General features: G+C 39.6%; 1 protein-coding gene across 13 annotated transcripts in view; it reads left to right on the top strand.

The window, feature by feature from the left end:
* The window catches only part of ADAM22 (ADAM metallopeptidase domain 22), a 214,977-nt gene that overhangs the window by 194,149 nt on the left and 8,443 nt on the right, over positions 1–12,385 (top strand). For 6 of the 13 annotated variants that reach the window (XM_087861104.1, XM_087861105.1, XM_087861106.1 and 3 more), the window contains 3 exons: positions 317–383; positions 2,649–2,759; positions 10,771–10,894. In XM_087861104.1, coding sequence (XP_087717230.1) covers positions 317–383; positions 2,649–2,759; positions 10,771–10,894 — 302 coding nt within the window. Of the gene's footprint in view, positions 1–316; positions 384–2,648; positions 2,760–4,950; positions 5,038–10,770; positions 10,895–12,385 lie in introns of all 13 variants that reach the window. The other 7 variants (XM_087861101.1, XM_045793323.2, XM_045793319.2 and 4 more) reach the window with 3 other exon arrangements.

Below are 12,385 nucleotides of genomic sequence, written 5' to 3'. Positions count from 1 at the left end.
TGTTTGCAGAACCCAAATTCTGCGTTTTGTCGTTCTTGGTTGTAAAGATTGGTTTTTTCATGTACGCTCTTTAGTTCTTCTCCCAACAGCGAAGGGGGCACTTATTATGAGAACCCCTTTCTTTTTTCTTGGATGGGAAATGATGGGATTCAATAGCACCACTGCCCTGGACACATTGAGAAGGCTGTACAGTACTTTTCAGCCCTGTGTTCCGGGAGGGACTGGCTGTGAATTACACCACTTGAAATACCCTGTGATTACACATACAGCAATTGTTTATTTATATTCAAATCTAGCCATAAACCGTCTTTTTCAGGTAACCTGGGAGGCAACAGAAAGAAAATCAGAGGCAAACGATTTAGACCTCGGTCTAATTCAACTGAGTAAGTCTAAACCTCTCATGGAAAAAGGCATTCCAAGGTCCTGTGCAATTAGTGTGCAGAGTTAATTAACGAGATCATCAAAGAACTGTAAACCATGCCTCTGGTCTTGGTTTTGTCTTTTTAATTACTTTTTGCCGGTTTAAAATTAACCTTGGCTTTTCTCTTTTACATAGGCATCTCCGCAACTGTGCCCAAACCAATATTCACTGATAGTGGGGGTCCCACCCTCGCTGCAGGCTTTTTCCTCCAGTAACCTGCCATTGTGGTGTCTTGGTTCCTCTTGAAGGGAATTTTGATAACATTCCTTTCTTCTCATCGCCCGGGGTCCAGCCATTTCAGAGGGGTCACCCTTCCTCTTCCCAGTATTCACACAGCCTAGAAGCATCAGGGGAAAATTCCCACCGTCCCAGAGCATGAGACTGCTCACAGTGTGAAACCGCCGCAATCTAAGCATTCTCTCAGACTAATGGAATATGTATGCCCTTTTAAATCTTCCTTCTGAGGATATTTAAAAGGGCACTTAACCAAAACTTGCTCTTTAACGGAATCATTGTCACTATATGCAACACTATCTATTTTAAACGATAGCCACACATTTTTTTTTAAGTGGGGGGGGGGTGGATCAGAAGTTACATTTAAAGTTATTTCTAATGAGGTAAGCACCACACACTTTTTGTTTGTTTCTTCACTTAAGAAAATACAGCAAAATCAAGCTTCCTCAAACCTTTACCTCACGTGGAGGAATCAAACACACCCTCGGTATCCTTCTGGACCTTGCCACCAGGTTTCAATTAACCATATTTTTTTGACCTACCTAAGCTTTTTAAAAACTGCTTTCTCACTGCAGTGCTAGTTACTGTTTTCAGGATCACTATTGCCTCTTCCTGCCTTAATACGTAAAAAAAACAAAAAAATCTGAATAGCAGGTGTTTGTTAACTGCTTGTCAGAAACTTATGTTAGCTTTTCCATCATATACCCTGCCTTTTTCAGTCCAGGAATAAAAACAGTGCCCTGAAATTTGGACCTCCTGCTGATGGTATTGTCTTGTAAGTGGCTTGTCAAAAGTTTACTAGAGGATCCTTTATTTTAAAAACAATAGATAGGTTTCAGTGATACCATTGCATGGTCCAGAATGGCATCATAGAACCCCATCATGAATAACTAATCTGTTAGAGTTTATCTTATACATTCCCAAAGCGCTTGGATGCTTTAGGGCTCATTGTGGATAAACTCTTGGAATGTCGTTTGATTTGTTTTGCATGAGGTCACTTGGTCAAGAGTGCCTTAGCTCATCTCAGTTGCTCAGAAGAATACAGATAAAACTGCAAAATGTTCTTCAGAACTTCCTTTGTGTACTGGTTAGCATTTTAATAGCATTTCCTATAAGAAGGCTTTGAAAACTCCTGAGTGAAAGTAAACCAACATTATATTAAAGCTATGTATTTAGGACCCAAACAATACTTGGTGTTTAGCAAGTATTTTCTAGCACGGTCACTTACTTTTTAAAACTTTTCTGTAAAATTCCCACTCCTATCATATGATAAAAATTGTAATACTAGATAGCCCTTAAGGAATCTCTTGCCTGTGAGATAACACTATAATATTTAATAAGACATCATAGTGGAATCATCTTTGTGAGGAGGAGGTATTAAGGACTCCCTCAGATTTTTCAGACTTTTCATATTTGGGTTACATGACTCATGTTAATTAAATGGAACCAAGTCTGTGAGGTTGACCACTATTTTCACATACCTTATTGTATGGGCACTATATAACTATATATATATATATATATATATATATATATATATATATATATATATATATATATTTTTTTTTTTTTTTTTTTAAAGAATCCTAATACATAGCATATCAGGAATGATGTTGACAGTCTTTTTTTTAATACTTTCCATATTTGCTAAATAATCCCTTTTGATTCTGATATAACATTATAATTTGTGGGACTGTAAGAGGAGCAAATTACCACAGACAAACGTATTTTTTTTATTTTTTAGATTAAAAGGTATCATCGAGTCCATTATTTCAACATCCCCTTTAGTACTCATCATCCCAAAGGATGATGAAACATCAGGACATGAATTAAAACATTCACCACAAATGCATACTCAGCTAATGAACAACATAAAATGTCCTTGTTTATTGTATTATTTTTCCACTCAAAGTTTTTGCATCTTCCTCACTGTTGTACATGATGTGAAAAAGGTTTTGGCTTAGACTTTGTATTATATATTGTGTTTTTACAGGAGGGAGCCCCAAGCACCTGAGCCTGGGCACTCCCTCGCCCAGACAGTCCCATCCCAAGGCATAAGCCCAGGGGGCTCTGACAGCCCCCAGACAGGGAGTCTGGATCACAGGTCAGTCTCCACCTGCCCCTTCATTCTGGGCTGCCACTTAATCTCCCTCCTAGTCCCTTCCTTGGCTGAGAGCAGGGTCATTTGATCTTTGACCCCCAACGTCTGCTTGGACATGGTCCTGGTCCAGCCAGCACCAGCTAATTTTCCTCTGCCTTTCCATCCTGGAGAACACAAAGAGCTCTCCTCCCCTGTCTAATGCATTTTTTTTTTGCATGTTGCGCTACAAGCCAAGTCAAGCCACATAGGCAGGTTTATAGCAGTTTGATAAAATCCCATCACTTCTGCCACCACCACCTAGAAATGCTAGGAAGCCCACTGTGAAGACACTTTCACAGGCAGATCCCCAGAAGGAACAACCATTGAGAGCTCTCTTCCGTGACCTCTGGTGAAGTGATCACAGCCTTCTGAGATGCTCCCTGAAATGGAGGGAAAGGTCCATCACATGCAAGCCAAGCCATGCAGCTGTAGGTTTCACGAAACAGCCATGGCGTCCGCCCTTTGAGCTTCTAAGATTGTCGGTAAAAGGAACACACGTCTCCCCCTGGAAGCTGCCTGTGGGTGACTCAGTTTGCTGTGTGGCTATGTTTCACCTGATAACAGCTGCATGGGCTTTTTCTCCAGTTTTCCCCAGGCCCGAGCATTCACTAGCCTTCATCTGTGGCTGCACTTGCTTTTTGATTTTTTCTTTTTGTTCAAAGTCTCAGTGGAAATTTTTTATGCAAGTTTTAATTGGCTATCTCTGTGAAAAGTGCAAGTTGGCAATGATTGTGGCTAAAGGCAAAAATAATGTGAGTTGTTCCCAAGTCAGGGGACACTGTCTTAGCAAAAATGGTCTTACAGACATAAAAAGCAACCAAACCCTTCTCTTAGGAGGGAACTTCATTGGTTATAGCTAAAAATGAGGGAAAGGGCTATGGAAAAAGTAATCTAATTTTGTTTATATAACTGGAAACATAGTCATGATTTAAATGTATTTACAAACTAAAGTCAAATATGGTGGAAAGAAGCAAAGTTTAACCCCAAATGAATAGTGTATTTTATCTTTCCCCTGGTTTCTTTCCAAATAACTTGCAAAGTTTGATAGAACTTGCATCTTCGTTATTTAACGTGTCTCTAGAAGTTACTTTTTAAATGAGAAAATTCAGTAAAACCTCCAAATTGTTCCAACACTGGATTTGTTGAATCTGTATTTATTTTACAAGAGCACATTCTGAAAGGGGATGTGTTTTTGCTTGGCTCCCTGGGTTCAAATCAAAGGAAACAAATCAAAAGAAAAACCCAACAACTTGCACTCCCATTTTACCACCTTTTAAATTTTCCTTTGCACAGTAATTCCGGTGGAGACTTTGCCAGATCGATCCATCAGGGAAATGCTTATGAAGGTCATTCGTATCCTCTGGCAGTCACTCACATAATTCATGATGAGACGTTCAGAAGGCAACTTCTGAGGTCCATTTCCTAATGGGAACACAAATGCTTTAGTCTGGAGTGCATAAAAGAAAGAAGGAATATTGCAGCTACATCTAAATTGCTGGACCCAACCTGAAGATCCTGGAGACCTATTTGGCCCACACTTAATATGTATTGGGGCTCCAGGATCAGAAGAATGGGACCCTTCCTGTTCCTTATAGAGCCAACTGGAGCACCTTTCTTGTTAACTCCAGCTTAGGGTCTGCTAGCTGGAGTGAGACAGAAGCCATGTAAAGTCTTTTTTTTTTTTTCATATTGGAAAGAGAACTTTGCTCCTTTTAATTGGTCTTGGGGTGTTATATACCCAAAGACCAGGTTGGAATTGCAGCCATCTGAATATTCTCAAAAAGCATCATTATCATTTGAAAACCAAGGAGCCAAATGAGAGGTGGCCTGGAAAAAGCCACTTTGGAGGTGGGTGAATGGTACCTCTGACAGTACTGTGATTGGAAGATAGCTTCTGATTCCCTTGGGGAAACCACTGGCAAGGCTTTCCCTGAAATGTTGAATACATTCTAGAATGCCTCGAGCCTTGTTGTAGCCGAGTTTATTCTCATGTCACTGTACAGACTGCCTCATAACCCCTGGCATCCATCCTGGTTTATTTGCCATAGTCACTTGCATTTGGAGGGTGAAGAACATCCTTGCTAAGCTTGTGCTGTGTATTTTCAGATTTTCTATCTTGTTCTGCTTTCTTTGTTCCTTCCATTGCTTTCTGCAGGTATTTAAACCCATGGTTCAAAAGAGACTATAATGTAGCTAAGTGGGTAGAAGATGTGAATAAAAACACTGAAGGACCATACTTTAGGTATTTTATAAATTAATTTTATATCCTTTTCAAACTCTCCCAGCACATACAAATACTGTAGTGTGACTGGCTCTCTATCTTGTATCTCCCAATACAAGTTCTCATAGGTGGAAAGGGTCCTTGTTTATTTGCTGCCTTTTGATCTCTGTTTCTGGCTTCGTGAGCAAGTCTAGTTCTTTTCTGAATGTTTCAAATGAAGCCATTTGAAAGGGTTGCCTTTTAGTGCATGCCCCCCCCCCCCATCACCATCTTGAGCTTTTTAGTAGCTTTCTCTTCATTTTATGCTATGTAGTGTTCTATGGGCATGAAACATACTTTCCACTAATAAAGAAGCACTATTAACCTGAACAATTTAATTTCTAGAATTTAGCAGTTTTACAGTGCATTTTTCCTACTTCCTGCCTTAAGAGTGCATAGTGCATATGAAAACTTAAGGGAAAACATGAAAAGAAACCAAATGAAATGTAGCGAAATTTTACTTCAAGTAAAAACAGTGAGTTAATGGAACTTAAAATTATTGAGAGACTCTTGACCACAAGAGAGTGGGATCGAATGAATTTAGGCTTTATTTATTCAGTACAAGCATTCGCCACCAGACAAGGCCTGTGCTGAGAAGTGTTTTACAGATTCTCCACAAAACGTCCAAGGAACTTTTTATGCTAGGAAGATGGTTGTTGTCTCACATTTCACAAAAGATCAGGAAGCAGACAGAAAACATGTTCTTGATTCACAAAAGAACAGACCGGAGTATCCCTACATTTTAGAAACTCTAGAATTTACTCAATCCACCATAGCTCAGTCTAACTTCAGAGGCCAGAGAGAATTTCCAAGAGCTCTTAATGCCATTTTTTTCACTCTCTATAATATCAAAGTGATTTCCTAGAGGGCAACGTCCAGTTTATGTATGACTACTTTGTGGACAACTAACGTAAAGAAGAAATATGGACTCTGTTACTACCTCCTCTGAATGGAATAGGCTTTCAGATTACTTTTCGCTGTGACTTGGGTCAGCATTTAACAGATACCAAAATATGTATATGTACTTAACTCTCAGCACCCATATAAGGTGGACTTTCTCTTCCAGTGTACCATTTAGTTTAGACATGTATAGTTTGAGAAAATGATTAGACCTACTTGCATTTTGATTTGATCCATACATTTGCATATACTGCAAGTAAAGCATAACCCTGCCTGCTCACAACAATATATCCTGCTTTTATACCCCATCTTTCCCTCCTGCCCTGTTCCTCTGCTTCTGTCACTTCCCCACACTGAACCTCATACACATACACTCACATTCAAACATCCCACCCTCACCTGTAGCTCTCAAGATGGCCAACGTCAGGAAGACAGGTAAGACTATTTTGAATGTTATTTGGAATCTTGGCTCACCTGCAGTCCTATTTCTCCTGTCTATCTTCCTCAGGCTTGTGGGCAGATTGTAATTTGTATCAGCCATGAAACCAAAACAGAATGACTTTGGCCCCATACGGGGTAGGGCTTTTATACCTCAACGGACTTAGCTTTTTTTTTTTTTTTTTTTTTTTTTTTTTTTTGCGTCAGTAATTTGTGAAATGGTACCCCGGAAGAGTTGTTTCACCTCCCCTGGGTCAGCTGAGTAGTTTATGTGGCTCCCAGAGAAGAGTTCACATTTCTTAAAATCAGCACGCAGGTCTGCCCAGAAGCTGCATGACTAAACGCAATTTGGATGGGGAAATGCTTTAGCACCCCTGGTTGCACGTGCAAAGCTGCAAGGGCAATTTTAGAGGGTTCCTTTATCTCCTCTTTTAATATGAGATGTCTGTTCCCACAGTGGATAGTCACATTAAGAATTAATCATTAAAATCTGCATTTGTATTTAAAGCCTAGATAGAATTCACTGAAGGTTTATAATGTATCTATCATTTTAGGATTAATCAGGGTTATGTGGGTAAGACTTGAAAACCAACACACAATTCCTGTGAAAGTCGTGACTCATGAGGCTACCCTAGAGCTTTTAACACAATGATTCTCACACAACAGAATTTCGTTCTCACACAACAGAATTTCATCCTCCCTTCATCCAAGCCAGTCCTTACATAGGAGGCCCAAAGTGTATCCACACCTTGGCTTATGCTTTGCCAACCCTATGCGTAAGCTCAGACCTGCTGATTCATCAGCCACCAGGTTGTTCAGGATTACCTCTCCTGCCAAAACCACCAATGAGGGTAAAGGCCATTTTATTAATCATCCCTATGGTATGGGGTTTGTGGCTTCCTTATCAGAATGCAGTGGGGACTTACTGACTGCAGCAAACTGGTCCAGAGTACAGCCCAGCATTTAAAACACTATATGCACATCACTGTGAAGAGCAAAGCAAATGCCAAAAGGTCATAGTGCCTCAGCTGTGCTCCCTCACCCAATTCTGTATCAGACAGTCGTTGCTCAAGTGATTGCCAGCTTATATTCGCATCAAGCAGGGCAAGAGCATTATCTCCCCACACCTAGATCTTGTGGGCCGTTCTGTTGGTGACAGTGCTTTACAAGCTCAACACTCAACTTCCTCTGGAGTATTATGCATTTAATTACTCTCTTCATCAGGTTTTGAGTCCCACAGTAACTCTAAAAAGAAACGAATAGTAACTATCCTGTATTGAGTGCCTACTGTGTACCTTTATTTCTCACCACCTCGTGAGATGTAGGCATTCTTATTCCCTTTCTATGGATGGAGGAAACTGAGGCACACAGAGTAACTCAGGGTAACACAGCTAGTAAGTGTCAGAACCAGAATTCCAGCTTGGCTCTGACTCCAAATTCTGTTCACTTCCCACGTCGTTGTAATTACTTAAGAATAGCGGGGTGGATATGGACTACTTAAATCCTATCCTAGGACACTTTGTAGATCCTTCTGGATGAGGCTACTATAAAATTTGCATCTGAACAAAGACAAGTGAGGAAGGGTGGACCTGTGCCCCTCGTGTGTGACTGGCCTGGTTCCAGCCACTTCTGGGGGACAGAATGGAGCTGAGATTGGCCTTCCAGGCATGTCTACGAACAGCAAACACAGCAAAGCTGTTGTAGCCCCAGAACAGACCACAAGCCATTGGCACACAGGCACACCTTCATTGTGTAACCTTAAATGACACCCACTACGCTTATTATGGTTTTTAAAAGTCCTGTAATGACAATGGTTAGCATTTGTTCAAAGAGGACTCTGTGAGTGAATGAGCTGGGCCGGTGCCTGGTTTTCAGTGAGAGCCAGACTGGAGCTAGCAGGCATATAGCCAGGATCAGACAAGAGCCTGGAGGCAGTTTTCAAGAAATGACTCTCTTAGACATTTGTGACCAAATTTTAGTTTGTATTTCCCAAACCGATTTACCCTACCTTGTTTTCTGCTCTTATCTGACTCCTGTTCTGAAGCTGAACATCCCCTCAAAATAATCCCTGTTATGCTGTCCCACACCACCCGACCCTCAGGACATGATGCCCCTCACCCCTGCTAAGACTGTGCTGCTTGCCTTCTCTTCCCCTCAGGCTCAATCCAAAGTGTCAGCTTCTGGTGTATTCATGTGAGATGTAGTGTATGTGCATGTTTCTTTGGGGGGGGGGGTCTGGAAAACATCTCCTGGTTTTGTTTTCACTCATTGTTGGATTTGGCCATGGAAAAATATTTGGAGGAAAGACCAGACTCAGCGCCCCTCATTGGAATGGCCTGGTATGTCATTTGGACTCATGGCCAAGTGAATGGCTGGTGTGTCTGGGAAGCTATAAGCCAACAGCTCATGCTAGGGACACATACACACTGTAGCAAATTAAAAAGACTCATTTTGCATGATCCCCTAAAGTAAACGAGAATTAGTTCTTTGTTGGTGTACCTGGCTAGCTTTCCTGAACTTGGACATCTTAACCGATAGTGATGAGACTAAAAATCTGAAGCCAGGTTACTCTCCCTTGTTTTACGAAGATGTATTTAAATATGTAAATACAAAAGTTTATCCTCATTCTACACATGCTGAATTTGTGTCTTAAATGCCACAGTCATATTGGAAATGTTTTCTTAAAATTAAAAACATCCTTCACTTCTGAATTAAAAAAATCGACAGTAGTACACTGCTTTAATAGTCCTCCGGAAGATCTGAAGTACTTATATTCTTAGTTTTACCCATCTGCTCTGCCGTGGAGAGCATGATCACACGAGGTCAAATATCTGTAATATTCTAACAGTCCACACTAAGAAGTGGTCCTAGACATTTTCCAAAAAATAGAGGAGATGTTAGGAGTTACAGATTAAAAGCCAATTAAGCCTCTATTGATTATTAAAATTGAGCAAGAACGTTTACTTGACTCTCAGGGCTTGTAGGAAAAAAATATTTTCAAACCTTAGCTTCAATTTGGTGTACATAAGATGGGAACTGATTTGAAAACTACAGGAGAACTAGAACAAAGCATAATGTATGGATGGGAACCGAAATTTAAAACAAGGGGGAAAAAAGAGACCTCTTGATGCTGTCGCATGCAGCCCAGTAGCTCTGTCCCTGCCCAGCCCCCCCCCCCCCCCCCCCCCCCCGCTGCCAACACTACCAGCATCCCCCAGCAATAAGGTCCCGTGTAGGAAGTAACCACTTGGGCTTGGGCGATGTGGCTCACAGCCACCTTGCACCAGGAACGGAGCCGTCACGGATGTGTAGTGGTAACATTTGTGAACGGGTAAATACTGCCGAGTTAGCACATCTATTTCCCATTGATACGGTGTGAGTGAAAAACTCTCGGCTGTTTTTTGTTTTGTTTTGTTTTTCATTTCAAGGACAAGCTAACAGATGTGGGCTCTTCCTGGGAGCTCAGCCTAGTCACAAATATTGCTGCTACACGTGCAGAATGGAACAAGAACAGCATAATACACCCCAGCTGACACATACCTTTCATGTGGGATGGCCTCATGATGGAGATGTTGTCTAAATAGGGAGGGTTTTTGTTGTGCTTTGTTTTAGTTTCAGTAACATTCCAGTCAATAACCACCTTATTGACAGGACGAGTGTCCCCTACATGCGTTATCAAGATCTACTTTGATGGCATAGAATCCTCCCCTGTACAGAAATGCTGATTGTAGGGACTAATCAGACCATTTTTGTATGTTCTCATCAGACTCTTTGTTTGGCTGGAACTCTGCACTCCTTACTGCTTGCATGTTTACTAATTTATTATTAAAACCCCTGTATTTGCCTTTGTTCTTTCACAACTAACACACTGGCCTTTGAATGCATGAGTTTTGTGTGAACTGGTGTGTGACTTAGCAACTAATAAATGTATCAATTGTAATATATTTTCAGATCTTAAAATATAATTGGAATTACTGTACTGTAACATTTTTTACATTAAGTGGTAAAAAATAAGGCAGAATATTAATATGTGGTACATTTAATTTACCATTATGAGCTCTTAGAATCATTTTATCCCTTCTCCATTTTAGCTTTTTATCTATTTGTATAGGAAACTTCATTATTGGCTTTCTAGTTGAAGAGTCTGATTCTGTGTGCTAACATTTGAACAATCCATTGCAGTTATGACATTAGGAAGATAAAATTCCAGCATTCCAGTGTTGTGAAGGACAGAAAATCTCCCGGTAGTTAAGCCTTTTCAGTAGTGGCCTATGAAAATAGGAATCAGAGGGTTTGCTCTGAACCCACTTTTCAGATATTTGAAAAAGATCTTAGGCAGTCACATAATATTTATGTCATGTGTTCTCAACGTCTCAGGACTCTGTCTCCTGCCAAGTCTCCCTCTTCATCAACTGGGTCTATTGCCTCCAGCAGAAAATACCCATACCCGATGCCTCCACTTCCTGATGAAGAGAAGAAAGTGAACCGACAAAGTGCCAGGGTACGTGGAAACTGGTATATGCTAACAGCCTCTATCATTAATCGTTTATTTATGAGTTCATAGTTTAAAAGAGAGATCCATTTTTTCCCTTTTTTGTTTATAAAACAAAAAAATGGAAGATTTTTGAGATTCCATTGAAAAATGGAAGATCTGGGGAGCTCAGATTTGTATTTGCAAATGAGCTAAATTACCGCATTGATAAATGCTAGAGGTATTTGGTATGTTTTAATCATTCATTGCTATATATTTATATCTTTTATTATACATTGTAGCTAATATATTATAGCCTGAAATAAATAAAGCAGAGAATGTATTTTGCTTTATCAGTTTTTTCATATACCCAGAAATGCCAGAGATTAAATAAACTAGCCTCATTTCCATGTCTGATTTGCTTACTCAGGCCTCTTACTAGCTAATAACACCTGATAGGACTTTAGAAATCAGAAAGTTAGACCAGCGTCTTGGAGACAGGGATAGAATTTGGATACAAGGATGGAATTTGGATACAATGAATTTGGATACATATGAAAATCTATAATATTAAAAAAATATGGCAAAGGGTATGGTAAAATTTAGCAATCTTTTACATTTTAAAAAGCCAGATTTAAAAACATGTAAGAGTTGATTATTTATATAAAAATATGGTTCACCAGAAATTTTATTTACTTACTTTTTTTTAGTTTGTCATTCGGTCTTCACATAGAAGAACCAATTCCTTTTTGTTTTATTATTGAGATATTATATTAGGATAATATAGTAATATAATTTACCATATATTATATACAGTGTTATATTAGTTTCAGGTGTGCCAGAAGTTTCTTTGAATACTGAGTCCTCTTTTATACTTTAATTTTGGCTCTACTCAGCCTCACAGTGTTCCCGGAACACATCCATTATGTGAAATTTGAGATATAGTCGAGTTTAGGGAGGCAGACCAGCCCTTAGAGGCTTAAGTGAAAGATATAACTAAAGAATAATTACTTTTATCAATATCCAAACCCTGTTGTGGTCAGTTACAGTGTAATGTTGTTCTTCTAGGAAATAATTTTGCAATAAAATAAAATAAAACTTTTAAAGCCTGGACAGATGTATCTGATACAGATCTTTCAGAGACTCTTTGATCCTGAACTTAAGTAATGGGGTTCAAGGTAAACCTAGATCATTGAGATTTTACTTCAATCAACTCATAGTAAGAAAACACAACTTGTTAAAAGCAGATTAGATTACTGTAATCAAAAAGACTTTAAAACCAGTCAGTGGTGTTTTGTTAATTACATGAAAAATTACCTTCCCATGTTAATATGGGTAATGGTATAAGGTGGAAAGGAAGAAGAAAATTCAGATTCCCAGCACTCAGCTTTCTGGTTTTAAGAAACAGAATTGTTAAGAGGCGTCCAGTTGTTCATGATGTGAGTATGTCATCATGAAATCCAGAGCTGATGGCATTCCTCAGGGAATTGTCAAAGTATAGCACCCTGCTTTTTACCTCTG

This window comes from Ursus americanus, chromosome 3, assembly GCF_024610735.1.
Source record: "Ursus americanus isolate L20-20 chromosome 3, mUrsAme1.1.p, whole genome shotgun sequence".
NCBI classification, from domain to species: domain Eukaryota; kingdom Metazoa; phylum Chordata; class Mammalia; order Carnivora; family Ursidae; genus Ursus; species Ursus americanus.
The sequence above is the reverse complement of the archived record's forward strand: the minus strand, read 5'-3'. Positions and strand labels throughout refer to the sequence as shown.